At 40.1% G+C, this 23,460-nt stretch overlaps 1 protein-coding gene across 11 annotated transcripts in view; it reads right to left on the bottom strand.

Moving 5' to 3' along the window:
* The window catches only part of SYNCRIP (synaptotagmin binding cytoplasmic RNA interacting protein), a 26,078-nt gene extending 6,187 nt beyond the window's left edge, over nt 1-19,891 (bottom strand). For 3 of the 11 annotated variants that reach the window (XM_082473955.1, XM_082473958.1, XM_082473959.1), the window contains exons 1-9: nt 18,748-18,973; nt 17,215-17,374; nt 16,399-16,517; nt 16,170-16,277; nt 12,961-13,350; nt 5,134-5,269; nt 3,832-4,037; nt 1,570-1,719; nt 1,124-1,245 (exon numbers count right to left, since the gene is read on the bottom strand). In XM_082473955.1, the coding sequence (XP_082330081.1) occupies nt 1,124-1,245; nt 1,570-1,719; nt 3,832-4,037; nt 5,134-5,269; nt 12,961-13,350; nt 16,170-16,277; nt 16,399-16,517; nt 17,215-17,362 (1,379 nt within the window). In that variant the 5' untranslated portion in view covers nt 17,363-17,374; nt 18,748-18,973. Of the gene's footprint in view, nt 1-1,123; nt 1,246-1,569; nt 1,720-3,831; nt 4,038-5,133; nt 5,270-12,960; nt 13,351-16,169; nt 16,278-16,398; nt 16,518-17,214; nt 17,375-18,747; nt 18,978-19,677 lie in introns of those variants that run through there. The other 8 variants (XM_082473961.1, XM_082473956.1, XM_082473951.1 and 5 more) reach the window with 7 other exon arrangements.
* Nucleotides 19,892-23,460: the final 3,569 nt, after the last annotated feature.

The raw sequence follows: 23,460 nt of genomic DNA, 5'->3' as shown, positions 1-23,460 counted from the left end.
TCGCCACAACCAGAGAAAGCCTGCGCGCAGCAACAAGACCCAACGCAGTCAAAAATAAAATAAATAAATAAATTTATAATTAAAAAAAAAAAAAAAAAAAAAAAGATCCTGCAAGCCTCGCAGAATGGTCCAAAAAAAAAAAAAAAAAAAAAGCACATGTTTCTTTAGTCCTAGAACAAGTACAGATAGATTACTTGGATAGTAATCATTGTACAAGACATCTTACATAATTTAATCTGTTTCCCTTTTAAAATTAAAGAAACTGAGGCTCAGAACTTGCCAACTTGCCTAACTGCACAGCTAATTACAGAAACTAGAACGTGAATGCTTCCCTGATTATGAAATAATAGAAGCTTTCCCTACATACGGCAACAGACAGAAAACTGACCTGAGATATTAGTTTAGTGATTATTGTTCTTGCCATCAAACAGCAATTACCCCTCTCTTCCTCCTTAGAAATCAATTACCAAATTTTTTTAAATTGCAAACTTCATTCTTACACAGCTAAGTTTCCTTCACTGTCTTAATGAGCAGATAGCCTTAAAAGAGCCAAGTTATACAATGCATTTACACACTTGTTTTCGTACCTCAATACTATGTTATTTGCTTATTTCATTAACTATACTCTTACTTCATTTTTCAAAACCCATGCATAGTATATGAAGCCTTTGGGATGGCAGTAATGGGCACTATGTATTGGTAAAGAAGTCTTTTTTCTGACACAAAGGAAGCAGAGTCTATTATAATTGGAGATTTTATATTTCCTGCCTCAGAGAAAAAACTCTCCACCCTTTAACCAAACATACTGTCAAGACTTTGGGGCAGCTAATATTTAAAACACGTATTCAGGAGCACATTCTGTAAAATACAGTAGAAAATAACCTAGATTGATTTTTCGTTTATTATGCAAAGGTCCAGTTGTTTAGAATTACAATTAGTTTCACAAGTATGGTCAATAGCAAGAACTCAATAAACATTTTTGGAGATTCTCAGCATTTTTCTTTGACTCAAAGCTTTCAAGTTAAACTTCAAGTCTTCTTTAAAAGGTAAAGGCATGTTACAGATTTGTTCACCTGTTATTCACCAGTTAATCAATATTAAAATTTGTACAACTTTCACTTACATTTGATTCTTTGCGGCTTGCCTCTGAGCTTTTCTTTCTTTCCTTTTCTGATCTGGTGGCTTAGCAAAAACAATTTCAATATTTTCTCCCTCCAAGTCTTTGCCATTCATTTCTTCCATAGCCTTAAAAAAGTAGGTACTGATCAATACAAGAGACCTTTCACAACTATGATTCATTTAAAGTTAAAAAATCATTTACTATTAACACTAGAAGGATAAGATAAAATAGGATTCTTGATTTCATTTAAAGATCCAGCTCTTCAACTAATAATCTTTTTGACTTAGTTTAGTAAGTTATGCGATTTGCTAAGGCCAATAAAGGTTATTAGCTTGAGTAATTACATGACCTCTGAGTTTCCTTCAATTTTCTAAAACGTTCTGATTTTAGGATGACTAAAAATCATTAGTCTAAGTTAGATGCCTATGATAATTCCCCCAGTTATTTACCTTGACAGCACCATCTCGCTCATCAAAATGAATGAAAGCATAATCTTTTAATTTCTTCACTCGTTCCAGTTTCCCAAACTGACTAAATGCCTTTTCTAAAATCTCTTCTGTTACAGTATTGGCCAGGTTGCGTACAAACAGCACTTTTACCTGAAATTTAAGAAAGAAACAGAAACTTCCTATGTATTTCCAAAGGATTCAGTTTCCAAGATGCCACCACCCCAACCCTGCAGACTTAACTTTAGTCACAACCCATTAGAAGAGTACCAGAAATATAAAATATAGACTAAAATTTCAACTCATTTGGGTAAATACCAAGGAGCATGCTGCTGGATCTAATGGGCAAAAAATCTGAACATTCTCACTAAAGATATACAGATGGTGAATAAGCATAGGAAGAGATGCTCAATTATCATATGTCATTAGGGAATCACAAATTAAAACAGTGAGATACCATTACAAGCCTGTTACAGTGACCGGCCAAAATCTAAGACACTAACACCATCGAATGCTGTTGAGAATACTGAACAACATATTCACTGCATTAGAATGCAAAACGGTATAATTTGGCAGCTTCTTACAAAACTAAACATACTTTCGTACCATATGATTCACCAGTCACACTCCTTGGTATTTACCCAAAAGACGTGAAGACGCGTCCACACAAAACCCTGTATATGGATGCTTACAGCACCTTAATTCATAATTGCCAAAACTTGGAAGCAACCAAGTTGTCCTTCAGTTGGTGACTGGATAAACTATAATACATCCAGACAATGGAATATTACTTAACACTAAACAAGAAATGAGCCATCAAGCCATGAAAAGACACAGAGGAACCTTAAATGTAAAAGAAGCTGTCTTAAATGGCTACATACTATAGGATTCCAACTATGTGACATTTGGGAAAAGACAAAACTATGGAGACAGTAAAAAGAGCAATGGTTGCCAGGGATGAGGGGACGAGGGATGAAAGGCAATCACAGAGGATTCCTAAGTCAATGAAAATATTCTGTATGATACTACAATGGTGGATACAACATACATTTGTCAAACCCATAGAATGCAGAACACCAAAAGGGAATCCTAACATACACAAGGAGTTATAATAATGTGTCAATTTAGATTCACTGATTATGACAAATGTACCACTTTGGTGAGGACACTGATCGTGCAGGAGGCTGCACAGCTACGTGGGCAGGTGTGTGTATGGGAAACTGCTGTACTTGCTGCTCGAAAAACAAAGCATGCTACGCACAGTACTTTTCATTAGTTATTATTTTACAATTAAAATGGATGTGGTTATTTCCTAATAACATGAACACCATGCCATCTGAAATAGCTGCTGAACTTATTTAACACAGGGAGTCAAAACTAATTAGGACCTGCTTTTGAAACCCTAAAGAGAGGAGACAATATTCAAAACACTGGTAAGATAAAGTCTTCAATCCTGAAAGCTCCTCAAGTACAACTACAAATTTAACCTTTTGGTTAAGAAACATTATCACTTCCTCCTAAAATACCTGAAGTAGCATCTGAATTTCTTAATCTAAAGGGCTAACCAATGAGAGCTTAATAAGTCAAAGGAAAAAAGAATGAATCCTAAGTATCTTCTGTCCTCAAGAACATTTACCCTTTAATATTCACTGTTCTGACACTTCACACTCCTCTCTTGATTTAAGTAAACTAGTTGTATTTCCTAGCCTATCGTCATTAAGGAGGATTCTTTAATAAAAGGTTAGAATAACTTAACTGCAAACTGCACTGGTAAAGTGTTGACTCAAGAGATGTTTGTTTTCATAGATGTCTCAACTGACTGCTGAAGCACGATACCTAATAATAGCTAAACCTTTTAACTGCAGCAGCTCTGCTGAGGCCAGTACAGTTCACTATTTTTAGGAGTGGGACTTTTAACACAAAAACCATGTAATCTAATGGCGCCACTCTCAAAAACTCAAAGAAACTGCTCTTCAAATCCACACAAAAATGAAAGTGAATCATCTCCACTGTATGTAGGAGACCTACTTTATCTTGAGAGTATGATGGCTACACAACTGTGGCTGAGGGTCCATGAATAAATTCCTATACTCACCCTCCATGCACTTGCTATTTATTTCTGGTGTGTGGCCTTCAACACAGAACACTCCTCTCACTTTCAAAAATACGGTTTAAGAAAGCACACACAAGTTTCCCTCCGCTCTCTAAAGCCTACCCCTGCTCCCAGCAACACCACAAAAAAATGTTTAACTCAACTGTCATTACCTTTGCCATAACTTCAGGATCGGGATCTTCTATAGGATCAGCCCATTCAACAGTTCCAACATTTCCCCAGACCTTGACTTTACCACTCATTAACCTACGTCTTGCCTGGGCAGCTGTTTTGTGATCTTCATATTCAAGAAAGCAAAAGCCTCTGTTTTTTTTCTTGTCGTCTGGTTGGTGGTATAAAATGACGTCTGTAAGACCCTCTGAAAGTAAGCAACAATTCCAGAGAGATGAGATAAAATAAGCAAAAATAAGATCAAAAGATTTATTTTTCTAATATTATACTTGAATATCAGAATGAAAAATAATCTCTTATCTTTACCGGGGACTCTCAAAAATACTGGTCCAGATAATTCACCTAACTCCACACTTTCCAAGTGTTCCTAATGCAAAAATCCCCATGAAAAGAAAATGTATTCTTTTTACTTAGACCTGAGGACTATTCTGCTTCCATTTATCAGATGACAGAGAGATATGAAATCTTTACAAAGCTGTTTTAGGAAAACCAGGAGTATAAGTCAGACATGGTTAGAAATTTTTCTCTGCTTCCATTAATTAGATGACAGAGAGGTATGAAATCTTTACAAAGCTGTTTTAGGAAAACCAGAAGTATAAATCAGACATGGTTAGAAATTTTTCACCCCATGCAAGTAAAAACTAATTTTTTAATGGCACTTTTCTGGCCTCAGACATCAGTGTTTATTTCAAATGAAATAGAGACTATCTTAGTACTGTATAAGAATTTCAAATGTTCCTGGAAACTGGTAACAGGCTGATAATTTGCTAAATATTCTAGGCAGACAAAACTATTTTTTCTAGTTTCTAAATGACAAAAGCCTGTCACTTGGAAACTTACAAAAAATGCTTTACAATTCAAAGAAATTGCACCATATTGACAAAGTATAATCTCTGCTTATAGCAAGAGTACTTACCATTCCTATTAATTTGGAAAATCAAGTCATTACTTATCAAACATTTTTACTAAGAATGTCAACTAAGCACCTCAAAATGCATAAAAACACACGAAGAAATACAATCTTCCAAAACAGGGGAAGCACAACAATGATTCTGCAGACTAAGTTCAAATCCAGCCATATTCCTTACTAACTACATAACATTCAGCAAGTTATTTCCCCAAACCTATTTCCTTATCTGAAAAATGGAGTTACTCATCTTATATGGCCATAGTGAGAATACGAATCAATAAATGCAGTGCTTAAAACAGTGCTTGGCACACAGAAGTATGCAATTACCTTAAGTATTAGAAGTTGAACCTTCTTCCAAGTAAACCCAACTTACCTGTTACTTTGCTAAATTCTTCAAGAATCTGTTCCTTGGTTTTACTCTTAGGAATAGAGCCCACAAAAAGCCTGTTGTTGGCAACGGAGATGCAGACACCAATGTGTTTTCCAGAACGAATTTCATGATTATTATACTGAAAGGCGGAAAAGTGCACCATGTTTTAAAAATACTTAAAATATCCTACTATAGGTGCTCATTATAGAAAGATATGCAAATCCCATACACAAAAGCAAAATCTTTTAACAAATTAAAACTTCAACACTTAGGTTTATCCAGTATTTTTATCCTTTAAAAAATTATAATCTCAGACAGGAAGATTGTACTGACAAAACACACTAACCAAGTTTATGAATTAAAGCAAAAAATTGTCAAGTCCTTGAAATTTAGCAAATTTGGTAAGAATCTAGTCTGTAAGCAGCTTAAATTCCAAATTACTGATTCCACAATACCTTATTTTCTACTTAAATTCATCCTTCCGACTAGTCATTCTCATGCAAGGGAAACGGATTCCAGTGCCAGCAAGCTTTCTGCCTTTCTGTTAATCAGCGCTTAAATCTTATTTTTCCATCTCCCCTAATCACTTGTAAAAAGTTACAATAAGGGATTTTTGGCTTCATATACTTAAATCTAAAAGGAGAACCTTGTTATTCCGAATCCAACCCAACTTTTTCCCCCATTTCATTTTCACCAAGCCTACAATAAAGTTGGAGAAAGACAAGTAGATTATGGCAAACTACTATAAAACTACAGTAAAAAGTAAACCATCTTCAAGTAACCATATTCCATAAAACGGAACAATACCGCAGAGGCAAAACCCAAAGAGTTCCTATCCCTGTTATTCCCATTCTTGTGTAACAAGTATATCAGGTATAAGTGAAGAAAGTACAGACAAGTCAGAAAACTGATTCCTCCTTCTCCCTTTTTCTCCATCTCCAGATACTCAAAATTAAACATGAAGTTCAAACATCCTTCCTCCAGTTCAGAACAGTTTTGTACTTTTTACCCCACTGACTCCATTCACGCTTATCCGAGTCTCTGGTCATCATGATCCCAGGATTATCTCTATTCTTTACACTTAGGCTGGAGACATTTTTTTTTAAATCACAACTTTGCCTATTGAAAAAAAATCCCACAATGACTCCCCATCAGCCAAACGAAGTTCAAACCCTTGGATGTCATTAAGTCCGTCCTAAAATCCCTACCACTTCTCCCTTTTCTCCACAATACTATAATCTCGGGTATTTACATCAGTTCTCAAACAGTTTTCATACTGCTAAACCTCTGACTATAACGCTTTCCCTGAAACTTCACCATCCAAACTCCTCTGCATACCTGTAGATCTGAGCTCAACCAAATATTCTGCAATCCCTAAATCCTATAAAGGTCAACAAAAACACCCTTCTATGTTAACACAGATCAGCAGTTCTCAACAGGAGTGATTTGCTGCCCCCCGACACACACACATTTTGGTCAACTAGAGGTGGGTTTTGCTGTTGGTATTTAGTGGGTAGGTAGAGGCCAGAGATGTTATTAAACATCCTACAATTCACAAAATAGTCCAGCATAATAAAAAGTTATCTAGTCTAAAACATTAATAGTGCTGAGGTTAAGAAATCCTGCCCTGGACTTCGTTTTCTCGTACCATTTATATTCTATTTAGACCAAACACCTCTTAAAAATAGAAATATGCAGTTACGGGCAGATATTAGACCTATGGCTGAATCCACCATTGCATGGGATTATGGACAAGTAGACTACAATACCCTATTACACAAATAAGTTAACTTAAGAACACAATAAACTGCTTTAAGACATGTACATTCCCTAGATTTTTATATCTAAGGATCAAGTAGCCAGCCTTAGTGACAAATCAATGGCTTTCAATTTGGTCATTTAGTCTGTAACTCCAGAAGTTGACAAAAACAATTAAAATCAGAAAAAGAATGGAAGGAAATACAGTTTTGAAAAGGGAGAAAGAGGAGTTATTTTGAAGATGACAATTTGGGATCATTTTCCCTTTATTGTATTTCTTTCCAAATATTCTAAGAGCAGAGGCTATTTACTTAACAATGCTGCCTCAAAATAGTAATGACTGTTTCCATTATTACCTACAAAAGAAAAGTTTCTTCCCTTCTAACCTATCCTCACTATGGTTAATCAAGGCGGGGTAGGTAGAAGGTATTTAAATGACTGTAGTCTCTGAACAATATGAAGACGTGAATATTTAGTAGGATTTATAAAGAAAACTAACTTTTCATCCACATTTTTTTAATTTAAAAAACTGGAACAATTATAGCTGACCAATAGAGAGTAAACTGGCTCTCCAATGAAAAGAAGTCATTAAAGGAGCAAAGGTGACCCTCTGCACACAGCATACTGTCCAAATAAAGCAAAAGTGCCTAGAAATAAACATTTCTTAAAGAAATGCCCCATCTACAGATTAAGCATGCACATTTATAAGTGTATTTGAGTTGTTTAACTTTTCTCACTCTAGCATTTTTAAGACCAATCTATCACCTTAAATTCAAAAATAAACTTTGCATCCTAGCAGGTGTTAGCAGGTGAGTAACAGTGACTTAGATGGTAGAAAAACATTACCAAAACAACTGTTCTGATCCTTAATAGAGATTCTAATTTAATGCTGATAAACCCTTACTCTCAAGGGTTAGTAATCAGGATGATATGATAGTATCAAAATAAAAAAGAAAACGTAATCTTTTCCAAACTCTAGAAAAGTGGGCACTGAAGTTAACAAGTTTTAGAAATCTAGCTTTCAGATCCAGTAGCACAGTGAGGTAACCAAATAAAATAAAGATGAACTTTGAGCATTAACCAATGCAGTTTCAGTATTTCGGAACACCAAAATGAGTTGTACAGCCTGGAACATTCCCATCATCTACGTTCAAAATATCAATTCACTCTTTCCTTCCCTTATAGCCAATCAGTTACCAAATCCCCAGAAATTTAGCAATCTCAGACTTAGAAAACTGATCCAGAAGTGGTTGCTCAGTCCTAACCCTTACAGCAGCAAAGCCGCCACCTCCCAAGCCCATCCATTTAAGTCTTCTTTACCTTGAGCCAAACCTACTTCCCTAAAAATTCTACAATAAATCTATTTCCTCCTCCAAATGACAGCACTTCATATACCTGCACACAATGCTTAGGACTCAATCCCCCTCTATGCTTGGCTAATCATTACTTCTCTGAAATTGGGAACTGCCTCCAAGAGTGTCACCAAATAGTGACATCCATAACACAATACTATAGAGGCGGATTGAGACTGAGGAGTCTAGAATAAGCTGGAGACTGTTCTGACACTTCTCAACACCAGGCCTCTATAACACGTAGTCCATGATTATCTTGGCTTATTTGGCAATCACACCACACCACTGACACACTACAGCTTACTTGTGGATTAGTCATGTATAGGACTTGACTCTCAGCCCCACTCAATTCCATCCTGCTGGTGTAAACTACTGTGCCAGGCTATCAGAATCTTTTCAGATCCTTATTTTGTCATCCATGGCATTAACTGCTACATGTAGATTCAAGTCACCAAACGTTTCAACAGTTCAACTATGCCCTCATTCATATCACTGATTAAAAAAAAAAAAAAGAACCTATACCGTTATTTACATCATGCAACCCATACAAAGGATCAAAACTTTAATAGCACCATGCAACTCAGCCCAGCAGTCATGCCTACTGCCTTCTAGCATTGACTTTACACAAGTTTTATCTCCCTTCCCACAAAACAGTGCTTCAACTATTCATCTATTTCCTTCATTGCCCTGCTCACCCCTTTTTATCACAAAGCCTTCTCTAACAACCTCAACCAAAAGCAATCGATCCCTTCATCCCTCCTTTACCCTGTGAACCACCTGCTTCCACTTTAATTGTAGTTAGCCTCTCAAGTCCTAGAAACATCAAAGTCAAGAACTGGATCAAACTACCTTGTACGCCCATAGTAAAAGTTTTCATGTTAAACACACTGAACACTTGCTAATTGCTACTAAAATACTTGCTAATTGCTACTAAAATATTCTGTCGACCTGTCTTGCCAGCTGCATTCATCAAAATGGTTGTACACTGGTGTATACAACCGCTGTGAATAAACCATCAGTGGCTTTTAAAGTCATAACCCTTAATGTGCAAATAGAGGTCAGTATTCCAGTCTCTGTAACAAAGGTATTTTCAGTAGGACACTTCCACTGTATAGGAACCATAATGGGCACTGCACAGCCAGTGGCCCTGGGCTCCAATTCCAGCAGCACACCACACAAATACACATACACACTTGCCTGGTCAGCCAGTCAGGTTATTTATCTACTACCTACTCTATAATGGCACTGTTCTAAATGTTGGGGATACAGGAAAAAATAGCAAATTTTCTGATGGGAAGAGAGAAGCAAATAATCTTTCAAAGTCAAAAAATAATTTTAAGTACATCTAAGCATTCTTTTTTTTTTTTATCATGTTCAGTATACTGTCATGGGGCAACTGGGTGGTAAGCCTTTCTTAGAAAGGCCTTCTAAGAAAACCTGATTGATAAGACAGCAGCTGTGCTAACCGGGAGAAGTGGGAGAAAGAACAGAAGGCAGCCTTGAGATGGAAATGCTCATAGCTTTTGTAGAGGAGAAAAAAGGCAAAGTGTGGATGGAAGGGTAATAAAGAAGAGTAGGAAGACAGAGGTAAGCAAAAACTTGATCAGATAGAATCTTGTTTGGAAGCCATTATTAGAGTTTTCAGCATGGGACTGTTGTGATCTAATCTACACAGCTAAAAGGTAAGACTGTAAAGGAGCAATGGAAAGCAGTGAGACTAGCTAGAAGGATTCTTCAAATGGTACCTTAGGCTAGGATGGTAGCAGAAGATGGTACAAATTGGTTAGATGCCAAAAATAAATTTGGCAGTAGAGACGACTTACACTCTGAATTCCTTTTAACACTACCTAAAAACCACTACATAATTTGAAGAATCAGGCTACCTGGCAACATAACTTATACTGCTGGCTTAAATTGCTATGTCTAATTAACGATAAGCACATGCTAAACAAACCTGGTATCAAGCTAAACCAATTCGGCTCTGGGCAAGCCACCCAGACTATTTATTCTACTGCAAAAGGAAGATATTTCACTTACCTTGAAGAATGGGTTGAAGTGATCTTTAAAGGTAATAATGTAGCACCTAGCACAGCTCCTGTGCCTCAACAAGCACAAGTGGTAGCTATTATTCACCTTTTCACAAATTTAAATCTTGCTTCCTTAGCTACATTGTCATCATTTAGGGATGAATTTTCTTATTCCCCCAAATACAAGGCAGATGTTAGCTGAAAATAGGGTCATTAAGAAGTTTGCAGTTGCTTCTAACTTCATGCCTCTTCTTCAGCTGTTAACATCAACCCATTTTACAAGTAATTCAGATGCAAACTTAAAATCTACAGTCTTTATTGGGGGGGGCGGCAGGGGTCGTTGTTGAATAACATCAAAAAATAAGGCTGAATATATAAACTATCTCAACTCAATAGAAGGTATTTCTCAAGACACAAAGTACAGGAAAGCAAAAAGAGATGGTGCTTCAATCTTGTCTCATCTATAAATAACGTAAAAAAGGCATTTTCTCAGCATCTGATTATGTGCAACTAGAACAACAGTTCAACTACCTTATATAAAAATTCACCTTGGATAAAGCTGTAATTCAAGTAGACTCGTGACATGATACAAGAAGGAACAGTTTTCAAAATATGCTTCCTTAAAAAATACGTTTAGGAGGGGTACTCATTTCCAGGAATCAAAACAAGGTAGCAAAAAAACATCCCAATCAACTTCAGTTTTTTATTTCTCGAGAATGTTTCATTTCCTCAAAAGCCTAGTCTTTTCTTCTACTGTTGCATTAAGGCAAATCTCCCAATTCTATTATCACCATAGTCCTAGCTATGGTAAAGCATCCTTTTTAAAAAAGCAATGACAATACGTCCAATTCATCCCAGTGCTAAGAATACCCTTTAAAAGACACTAAAGCACAGAGCCTCCTATTCATCAGACAGTAAAAAATAATTATGCCCCCAGATAAGGACTCAAATCACAAACCCAGAAAAAAGTGTTAAAAGATTTAGGACAAGAGCTAGCTCAAAGACCAATCAAAATGGCTGTCTGGCTACCTGGAAATTTCTGCGTTACAGTTGAAAAACTTAACTACATTAATAAGACTACTCTAAGCCTACAGCAATGCAACTTTGGACTACATGATCTGTTAAGCCAAGGCAATTGCCCAAACTGAGACATATTTCATGTGTACTTATTGGCACTCAAAATAGTGACGTTAGGACTGGATTATATAACATCTTCTTCTAATGATGCTTCTTTACTATAAGGATTCTAAACATCATCTAGAAATAAATTCTAGTGAGGACCTACCATAATTAAGTGTATTTTGGCAGCAAAACTTAAGTAGTCTACAAATGTTTGTTTAATGATTCCTTTTAAAAATATTAATAAATACACAAATCATTACTTGTAACACTAAATAATCACACCTATTAAGCAAAACTAAAGCTTTATGTGATACCTAGTAAATAAACTGGATCTGACATCATTAAATTCTGTACTAGCTTTTTGTAGTAAGATAGTCTCATTGTCTTCTCAATCATTATGTATTTCCACATTAAAACTTACTGCTACTTTATTACTACCTGGCAAAATGTTCTATTCTTTTATAGATTCAACTAGATGACTCCTAAAGTATCTTTCCAGAACTCTAAAAAGTCCTCAGTTTTACCTGAACTGTTTAAACTAAAAACGTGACAGTTCAAAGGTCACCACTGAATGGACCCCTAGAGCTATACATACTCTCCCTTCTGAAACAGAAAGCATTCTTTGAAAGAAAAGAACATCAGCCATGATTTAAAAAGAAATATCTAAACTCCTAAATTCTTTATTCTTCCCAAGTAGCATACTTTTCTAATGTTAACCTTTACAATGTTCAATTACACACACCAATGGAGAGATCCAAGCAATACAAAAAGCAAAACCAAGTAAGTATATTTGTTTTCTTTTTCTCCTTAAGGTTTGCCTTAAAATGTGACATATATGATAGTGAGGGAAGGAAAAATAAAATGCAGGATGAAATCACTCTAAGGAGTTCAAATTTGCTTAGAATTACCCACAAAACATGTAAGTCAGATCATGCAAAACTAACAAACATCTGCTATAGTGAACCATTTACAAAAGTTCCTCCCCAGCTGTACTTTTTGATGTATTTCTTGGATTGAAATTAACTTACATCTTCAACTACAAAACACAGAAACTACTTGTCACAGAATTTAATAAAACTAATTTGAAGAATTATATAAGCCATAGTTTGAAACATTAAAATTCTTTAAATTGGGAAAACAACTAGGTCCTCACCTGACATCTAGTACTTTTAAATCGGACATTGCCACTCAACATAAAATCCTTTATTTCATTAACTAAAAAGTTATCATCACAATGTCTTTGTGAAACATTTTCGAAAAAGGGACAGCCAGATATGGCCCTTTAAGAGCCCCATCTATTACAGTTACTTTCTTAAACCTTTTAACATTCCTTAAAAAAAAAAATCACTAAGCCAAATTCAAAGAACCAGTAACTTCAACTCCACCACACTACCTTACAGATCCTGAGTCAGTTCAACTATATGCACAAAAAATACTGCTACGATGTGTACATAAAAAATGTGACAGCGCCTAATCAGCACTTCAAAAACCTTTGGTTAACACAATTAAGAAAAGTCCTGGCTTTAAATGAAAACAGAGAATGTGAAAACTGAAAAGGAAAAAAAACTCACCAGTTTAACAGCCTCCTGAGCTGCTTCTTTTGTACAAAAAGTGACAAACGCATAACCTCTATTGAGACCAGTTAGTGGATCCATCATTAGACGAAGATCCCATATAGGTCCAGCTTTTTCAAACAATGGAACAAGTTCATCCTCAAACAGATCTCTTGGGATCTTCCCTACAAATATCTGTAAATTAAATATGAAGTAAAAACCATGGAGAGTTTCTTTAGGGAACCAGACACCTGTACATTTACTACAAAGGGTACAAGTTTTTAGTCTCTTTACCTCAGTGCCAACAGAAGGCTGCTGACCTGAATAAACGGAATCTGGAGGCGGTCCCCCATACTTCCTCTGTCCAGTGGTCACATCGAGTGTGTATCCTGTTCTTTCCAAGAGCGCCTTAAAAAGTTCAAATGTCATTAATACATTTCATTCATGAGACCACACCCATACATTGAGCAGTTTAAAATCAATCTTGTTCAAATCTTTACATGTATCTTTGCAACATTCCCTGCTTACAGATTTCTGTTGTTTCAGAATTCCCCTTTTAATGTATGCTTGTAATTTATAATATGCCCTAATTTATAATGAAAATTTCAGGATCCTGGTCAAATCATTTTCTGGTCTCCAATTAATTACTGACTAGTGCTTAGTGAACAACACAAAATATTGAACCGTCAACAACTTTCAAGGCAACGTGTACCTACCTATTCAGCCCTTCTAAAAAATGACTGCACCTAATTAGGCTGAAAATAATTCTCTCCTGAAGAAGGAGCTGGATAACTTCTCTCCTCCAAATCTAGCTTTCTTACCCAATAAATTTCCCTGTAACCCACACTTCTAGGTACCTACCGCCATTCTGGGAGTTTCACCAACCTTTATAGAAATTACACTCCTCCAATTAAGTCCAGAAACTTAGGAGTTGCAGGAAAAATGACCTCTTATTCATCTGACATTCAAGTACCATGCTTCACAGGACAGCATGGATCACTCAGAAAAATGAGAGCCAAAATGATTTTGAAAACTTTATGAAGCTACAACAATGTGACATAACCTCTATATATGACCTCCCTAAAAGTGAACTGTTAAAATTTACACAACTCATATTTACTCAGAGCATTAAAATTTCTCTTTATCTTTTATTACAAGCAAAAAGACTAGAAAGAAGCAGTCCACTGTTAGCCTAAGGAAAAAACAAGAATTATTCCTTTTCCACCATCTCACCCACAAAGCACAAAACTGGTTTTCTGAATAATAAAAGCAACCCAATAATTAGATGATAAATTCTGAAATAAAAAGAAACACTAGGCACAGGACAAAACTTATCAAAATGCTGTTAAGTGATTTGGGGGTCACTTTAGTCTTTGAAAATGAAAATGCCTAGACAGATTTTAAATATTTTCTACTCAAAGAACATTAAATATTTATGAAAAAATACTGTAATTGATAACAACTCCTTTATTCCTAAACTGTCTTAACAAAAAACCCCAGAAAGTGCTACATGTTTTAAGTAGTCTTTTTCTATTATCTCCAAATATATTTGCTTAACAGTGCAACACTGGGTTAGTAACAAAAATAAACTCAAATCTATTACTATCACATAAACTAAACCATTAAATGGCTCTTCTTCCCTTTTTCCCATATGTAATCCCTGTGCTTCTTTCACTTTAATCTTTAAGTGACCCAAATAATACCTTTTATGTCACTCGCTAAAAACAAAAAGGAAAAACTTATTCCCTCTGAAAAATATCCTATAAAAATGTCTGTCTTCGATGTAGAGAATGGACTTGAGGACACGGGGAGGGGGAAGGGTAAGCTGGGACGAAGTGAGAGAGTGGCATGGACATATATACACTACCAAATGTAAAACAGATAGCTAGTGGGAAGCAGACACATAGCACAGGGAGATCAACTCGGTGCTTTGTGACCACCTAGAGGGGTGGGATTAGGGGGGTGGGATTAGGAGGGTGGGAGGGAGATGCAAAAGGAAGGGGATAAACGTTTGCATATAGCTGATTCATTTTGTTATACAGCAGAAACTACAATAAAGATGTTAAAAGAAAAAAAGTCTGCCTTCTTGCCACAATTTAAGTCACACTAAAGCTTTAAGCCACTCCCTTCCAAAGATAGAACTGAATCTCACCAACGAAATTTTCAATTTTTCATAAAATTTTAGTAATTGTCTCAGTATAGACTTAATTACAACTGATTAATTACAATGAGTAACAACTATATTCCATTTCTTTGGAAAAACCAAACTTATAGCTCAAACACAATTCACTCACAGCTACAACTGTGAAAGGCTCAAATTTATAGACAGCCTTAACATCTAACTCCATATTCCAAGCTTCTCTCTTCCCACAGCATTATAACACACCCGACACCTATGTTGTTCCTAATTGATTTTCTTAAACCATAATCCTTGGTTCAAGAGCAGTGGCACACTATATTGAGTACCAGATTAAAACTAGTATGATCACCGTCATATTTTCTATGAACTAAAAACTCAACACAACTAAAAAACACCAAGATCAAAACCTAGTTGACTTTGAGGCCATTTACTCTTCTGACTTTGGGGGTGGGGGGAGCGCAAAGGAAACCTACCCTCAGCCTCAGTTTCCTCATTTACATTTCCACAGTAATCAATTTTATCCTTAAAAGCTGCTTTTAGAAATGAACAAATAGGCCTTAAAAACCCATACTAATGGAAGAAGAAGAAGGCAGTGTTAAAATACTAAACCCATTTAATTTGGGGGCTTGAGAATCCTAAGAAAAGCAGTCAGCTGCTAAATGCACACACTCCACCAGTATGGGGTGAGCTGATCCCCTCCCATTTTGGTTCCACTGTCAGTTAATCTGGACTTGCAGGTTTCTAAAAAAATATGGTGGCTGTATTTCTTTAAATTTTTTATTTAGAATACCAATAACACAGATTTAAGAAACAGTAGCTGGCTAACAAGAAAAACTTCGGAATTGTTTTAGAAACAAATTGTTAAAGGCAGGAAAAACAGTAATTACAAAAGATTAACAAATTATCTCATGGTCATTAACTCGCTACATCAAAAAAACCACAAAAAACAAACAAAAAAACACGAAAAACAAAGCACACACACCCATTTCACACCCAAGGAATATTTACCAAAGCTAGAAAATAGAAAAAAAAAAAAAAACTTTAAAACTGAAAGGAGTAATAAAAAAGAAAGTTTTTAAAGACATACCTTAATTTTTGCCTCATCTGGTCCTTTGCTAGAATCTGCTACTTTGGTCCCCTGTTTTTCTCTCTGCCTATAAGTCTTCATGACTCCACATAAAAAGGCACTTTTGTTCTGCAAACGAATTTTCCAATCATATTTAACAATAATTATCTTAAACGTACCTAAATAAATAAAACTTGAACTATCAAAACTACTGTTTATTCTTTTTACACTGACACTAGATTAACGTTACCTGAACATGAGAGAGATCACTGTCTTTAAACTGCTGAAGAACTGCCAATGCGCCGTCTTCATTGAATTCTTTTAAAGCTTCGATAGCTCTTTCATCTAAATCGCTATGTGCAACCAGCCCTGGAGAAAAAAAAACTTAATTAATTGTCAACTTTTAATATTTTTTAGAAAGTTCGTTTTTTTTTTTAAAACAAATACCATGTTTGCCAATACAGGTGCCAACTAAGAATTCTTCCATGCCCCCTTATCATCTATATAATGAAAAACACACATACCTTAGCCATTCTGAACAGCATTCTGAACTAAATAAGGCCTCTCAAACACTTTTTTTAAAATCTTTTTCTGTGTCTAAATCAGACAATTCTGAACCCTATTTCTACAGCAAATATATAGGCTCACAAATTCTAAAACCAACCAACGAAGTACCGAGCATGACAAATGAACCTCTACTCAATTTCAAATACCACTAGAAAAAGCAAGAGCCACACGGAGACAGACTACAAGTCTACAGTTACCAAATTATTTAACAAGAATCCTACTATAAAAATACCCCCAAAAAGTCACATGGCCTGCTTCCAATATTTAGCAGCTGTTGCTACCATCATATACTTATCCATCTGGCCAGCCAGCCTTTACCTCCTAACCCTTTCTCTTCCCTCCCTCTATACACCTTAACCTCTACTTCACAACTAGCACAACAAGGCAAAACTCCAGGTCCCACACTTATTGGAAACCACAAAAAGTTGCTATTTTAGCTCAAAGCCAGAAATCCAATAGAAAAATTTCATGATATAATTTTGCAAGTGTTAGTTCTTACCTGCAACGTAAATTTCATCTAGTTTTTCAGCAACTTTCTGTGGTAAACCAGCATCAAGCAATGTCTGAAAATTTTCTGAATGGATAACTGCAGAAGTAGTATCCATGGGCTCTTCAGTACCATTTCCATTAACATGTTCTGTAGCCATGTTTCCAGAGATCTGTTCAAACGCAATAAGCAAAATTAAACTAGGATCTTCAGAAAGGGTAGAGGACAATATGAGAGCCCCAATCTTTACTTTCTCTACCAATTTCTACACCAGCCAGCCTGCACCTCCCTTTAAAGAGGCCTTACTTGAAAGTCACTGTCGCCTGACAAGCCACATTTGGAGCGCGGGGCACAGAAGGACGGATCCACTACGTTTTTCCTTAGCACCACCCCTGACTCACCTGCTAACACTCCCTAGGAAAAACCACATTACAAATGGAGCCCAACCAGCACGAGGACGAGCCAGCGTGCCACATGCAGCTGTGCCCGTACGGCGAACGAGGTGTATGTGGAGCAAGCAAAGCTGGGCTTTTCCCTCTCAAAGGTGAACCCCCGAAGTGCGCGCTTTTCCCGCCTGCCGCTTAAAGATCGGTAACAACAGCCTGCGAAGAACAAAGCGCTCACACAAGCTACCTTCCCACCACCCAATTTCTCCACCCTTCACCCGCACACCCCAAAGCCCGCCCCCGACTCCGCACCCAGAGCGGCAGCCTCACCGCTGCGGCCCCCGGGAGCCCAGCAGAAACACGTGCTCTGCGCCTTCCAATGTCCTACAACTTCCTTCCACGAAAACCCACCGACTCCCAGGCCAAGACCACTGTCACCGGCTCCCAACAGCTACCCCAAGCCGCGGCCGGAGCCCCCAGCAAGCAGCAACAGCAGCACAACCTCGCCCCTCGACACCGAGGCCGCGGCGGCGCCAGGCCACAGGCTCTCCCCGCCCCCCAGCGCCGCCGTCTCGGCCGTGACACATGGCTCTCTCTGCCCCGGGCGCCGGCGACCCCCGGCCGGCCGCCCGCCCCGCCGAGACGTGCGCCGCGGCGCGCGGTGCAAGCCCCCCACCCCTCGCCGGTCCCGGCAGCGACTGCGGCGCGGGGGCCGGCGGTGCTACCCCTGGGCCGGGGCCGACAAGCCGGCGGCGCGAGGGCGTTCCGCGAACTGCCCAACGCTCGCCGGACCCCGAGCACCACCCAACCCCGCCGCGCGGCTGCGGGACAGGACGGGCTCCTCTCCGCCCACTCCCGCGCCGCGGCGACGGCCACGACAGCACCAACTCCGCCGCCGCTCGTGGTCTGCGCGGGCCACGGGGGCGCCTCCTCCCTGGAGCGCCGCAGACAAAGCCCGAACGGCAGCAGCACATGGAAGCGAGAAGGAAGTGGCGGCGCGGGCCGCGGCCTACTCCCAAGCAGCCCCAGTCAACGTGCTCCCCTCTTCCTTGGAATCCATTTTCCAGAAAAGCCGGTTTCTCCCCGCACCACCCTCCCCCAGCTCACTCCACAATGTCACGGAGCTCCCCTCCCAGACCCGGGTCCCAGCGGTCGTTACCTCCCCGTCGGGCTGCGGCGGAGGAATCCTGTCCGAGGAGATCCGGTTGCGGGCAACGCGTGCTCGCTGCTCCCTGGGTCCGGCGCGAGTGGAGCTGTTGTAAAATGGCGGCCGAAGCTCACGCCGCTGGCAGCAAACCCGATCCAGTTCCACTCGCCTCCGAGCGCGCTCCCAGTGCGCGCGCGCGCCTCCGCGTGACCCCCCCCTTCCCTCCCCTCCCTCGCGCGTCCGCTTCTCTCACTCACTCCTTCAGCCCCTGCCCGCCTCCAGCTCCTCCTTCTCCTTCTCCCACCACCACCAGCCTCCGTCCGCCTCTTCTCTAGGCCTTTCTTCTTCCCTTCCCTGCTCCTTTCCCCCACCGCTCGCACTGTCGTCCGCGGCCGCTCAGGCACGAGTGGCCGCCCTTCCCCTCCTCGCTTGCACGCTTGCACGCTCGCACGCTCGCTCCCTCCCTCGCTCTCTCGGCCCTGTCCCCCAGTCCCTGCCGACTCTGCTCCTCTCTTTCTCTCTCCCGCGCTGACGTGACGACGTAGCTTACGCCTCGGGACGCGCGCCCGCGGGCTCCGCCCCCACGCCCGCCACCTCCCTCGCTCCTCACCACACGGGAGGGCGCGAGACCCCGCCCTTCCGCTCCGGCGGCGGCGGAGGGGCTGAGAGTGAATGAAAGGCCCGCCCCTTCCCCTGCCGGCACTCCCCCTCCCGCTCCCCTCCGAGCGAGGCGGGGCGGGCCGGCTCAGCGTGTCCCACTCGTTCTCCTTTGTCAGGAGACAGGCATCTCCCCACCCCGCCCCACCCCACCCCCACCGCGGCACCACGCGCACGCCCCCCCCACCGAGCTCCCGCTCGCCCCACCCCCCGCCCCGTCCCGGGCCGGCGGGGAACAGGGCGGGGGGCGCGGAACGCGAGCGCAGCTCCGCGGAGGGTACCCACCGGTCCGTGCGCGCCCGGCCCCCGCCCCCGGCGCCGCGGCCGCGTAGCCGTTCCAGGCGGTGTCCACGCCGCCGCCGCCCCGCGCTCTCCTCGCTCGGGAAGCTGCAGGCGCACGTGTCCCCCGGGGCGGGGCGAGGCAGACAATGGGGCAGCGGGGGAGGGGAGCGGCGCGGAGCCCGCGGACCTTTGGTCCACCTGGCCGGCGGGACGCGAGTGCGGGAGTGCCTCCTGGGAGACTGGGTCTCCCCGGCCGGACAGTGGGAACTCCGGGGCCCCGCGCCCGCGTGACTTCCTTTCCACGGGAACCTTGGGTGGAGGGAGGGGCACTCGGGGCTCGAACGAGGAAACCCCGGCTGCTTTTGAGGGGGAACCGGCTGGCTCCACTGGAGCGAGGAGCGGCTCCCGCCTTGGGATGCTACGAAAGCCAGATTTGGAAGCAAAACCGCTGGGTGGTGAAGAGTTGTGCAATACTCCGTTTCAGTCCCTGGCCTTTTCAGCAGTTAAGGGCTTCATCACGGCACAGTTTGCGCAACTTGCAGCAGCACAGAGCTGCGTGGTTAGGGCAACTGTAGCATATCTGTGTTTCTTTTCGAAAATCTTGCCAATTAAATCTTAGTGACACTTCTTTTGTAACCGTATACTAGGTACAAGAAAGACAAGACAAAGGCATTTGAATTTCAGACGCCGTGTGGATACTAATTTTGTTCAATGCAGCTGTAATGAAAAACAGGAATAGTGTCCTTTTCATTAAAAAAACAAGAGCTCACTGGTTCCCTAAACAAAAAGTTAGATGAATACTCCTCAAAGTGCTTAAACACTTCGTATGCCAGATTACTTTCATTAGTACCTGGATCAAGATATGAAATTTTTGAAATATTTTGACCAAAAGACTATGTAGCCAGTCGGTTTAGTAAGGATCTGGGCGCTCTACTACCTAAAATTTCTTCTTGTCATACATGGACCTGCTGTTGTATTCAGCTAATTCAGCAGTAGGGATTTTAGTTCATAATTCGAAGGTTGTAGATAATGTTATAAATGAAACCAAATAACCAAAATGTTTAATACAAAAATATAATAAAAACTGGATAATCCTATAGATGAAGGAATGAAAACAACAGATCTAAACCGTCCAACACTTTTTTTTTAAGACTTTCCTGGGGATCAACTTTCCTTTAAAAAAAAGAATGAGGAGAGGAAGGGGGAGGGGGAAGAAGAGGAGGAAGAGGGGGAGGAAGGAGAAGAAGGAGAAGGAGAGGAAGGGGGAAGAGGAAGAGGAAGGAGAAGAAGAGCCTCTACCTAGGCAATGTCATCTGCCAGATGACCAGACCTCCCAAATTGAAATCTCTAGTTCTTCTTTGACCCCTAATTCCTTTGCCTAACCCACCCACCCGACACCTTTTTGTGGGCTTTAGGCACTCCAAATCAACATTTCAAAAAACTGAGCACAACATCGTCCCCTTTATCTCCAGCTCCAGAGTTCCCATCTCAGTGAACATCACCCACTTGCGTCCAGCAGCATTGGCTGAAAACCAGAGAGTCATTCAGGACAGTACCTTCTCCCTCAAGGCCGTATTAATTAAGTCCTGTCAATTTCGTCTGCCTAATATATCTCCACTTCTCTCTGTGTTGCACCCAGGGGATAAGCTACCATCACTTACCACCTGGACTAATGATAGAGCCTCCTGATTCATCCATCCTTGCAGGTTTTCTAATCCATTCAAAGCCGCGTGTGTGTGTGTGTGTGTGTGTGTGTGTGTGTGTGTGTTTGGATTTTAATTGCAGATAAGATCTGCTTAAAACCCTTCATTAGCTCCCCAATACACTTAGAACCAAATCCTTAACTAGATCAACAAAGCCTTCCATGACCTGTCCCACATGTCTCCCCAGCCACATCTCTGCCATTCTCCCAGCTTCAGTTGGCCTTCTCTCAATTCTGGCATTTCTCAGGATGGCACACACTAAGGACCTAGGCAGGAACTTAGAGATGCCCTGAGCAGGCCTGAGAAAAAAGCTATCAGCTATGCTCTCCAGTTGACATCTTGTTGAGAGAAACAATGGTATAATTTTCCTCCTGACCTGCAGAACTTCTTATTCCAGGCTTGATGCCAAGAATTACTACTATTACTGAAACATGGGGAATCCCTAATAATACTTTAAGAAAAACAAACAAACAAGAAACTAGTAGATGGATTGATTCACTTGGTACGATAGATGCATTGGACTAGATTGAAATGTATGTGAACAATCTGGCACAAGAAAATTCTCAATAAATATGTGTCCTTACTTATCTGAATCCTCTTTAGTACCAAACACAGGATTTGATGCTCAATAAATATCAGTATTTACTGAATAAAACCAAAGATTTATAGGCTGAGACTCAAAACAACCTTGATTCTAATCCCAGATCAGCTACTAATGGGTAGCATGGGCTTGGATAAATCAGTTCACTTCTCAGAGTTTCGATTTCCTCATCTATAAAAGAAGTGCATTGAAAGAGAGAATTTTTTAAGATCTCTTCTAGCTCAAACATTTTGCAATATATTTAAAAATTTTCTCAAACTCTTTCTCTGGATTCTCATGGCTTAAAAATATTCAAATGTCCTATTTGCCACTAAAGATCTTCCTCATTTGAATCCCAACTTTCCTTTACAACAATATAGTCAGCTATTCACCTTATATGAACCCTTGCTCCAAGCAAAAATAACAGCAACAATGACAAACATTGATAATATCTGATTTGGGATATCATCTCCACTGTGGTTGTGGAGAAATTGACACGTTCACTGTTAGTGAAATGAGAGATTTTTTTTTTAATAAATATATCATAGTCGTATTTATTAAGCCCTGCTCCCCCAAGTCTGTTCTTCCATCCTTCCACCATGAATGCCTTGTAACCTGGTACCTGCCGTCCAGCTAGAAATTCCACTTCCAGCCTCTGGGGCAGCCAGGTGTGGCCAGGTGACTTAATTCTCCCCAAGGGAGTGAGAGGATAGATTGATATGACTTTTTTTACAAGATAATTAGACTATAATGCTTACTGAAGCATTGTTTGTAACATACATATATGTGTGTGTGTGTGTTTTGTTTGTAAAAAATGTATATAAGCTAAACATCCAGTAATAGGGGACTGGTTAAATAAATTATAGTGTGCATCCATAGCGTGGATTATTCTGGAGCCATTGAAAACAATGAAGTAGCTACCAATGTCCTTACATGGAAAGATATCCAGGTTACATTCTTAATTTTTTTTTTAAAGCCACCTAGAGAACAATGTAGAGTGTCACATTTATTCATTCAATTGAGCACCTTCTGTGTACCAAGCTCTGTGTTATGCACTAGGTTCACAATGTTGTATGTCAAGATAGACACAGATTGACCCCTGGCTCATGAAGCTTGCAGGTCTGTGTGAATGTGTATAACAAGGTATGATGGATATAAAGATTTTTGTTTCTAGAGAACAATTACAATTAGAAGGATGGGGGTGGAGGGAGACCATCACTTTTTACTTCATACACTTTGGTAATGCTTAACTTGTTGCAATAAATATTTTTAAGTTAATTATTTATGGGCCTCATTACTGTTTTTCCACCATGTAACCTTTGAATTAGTAAGAAAATGGAGATCTGTTAAGTTGCAATTAATCAAAGGCAGGTATAAAGTCATGCCTGTTTGCCTGTTTTGCTTGTCATCCAAATTCTTCCACTATTAAATGCCAAACTGTTTTTTTTTAATATCATATTTTCTTCTTTTCTTTTCTATATTTTCTAAACTTTTTGCAATTAC

The sequence above is a fragment of the Balaenoptera physalus genome, assembly GCF_965194825.1.
Source record: "Balaenoptera physalus genome assembly, chromosome: 9".
In the NCBI taxonomy this organism is placed as follows: domain Eukaryota; kingdom Metazoa; phylum Chordata; class Mammalia; order Artiodactyla; family Balaenopteridae; genus Balaenoptera; species Balaenoptera physalus.
This window is presented reverse-complemented; position numbering and strand designations above follow the sequence as displayed.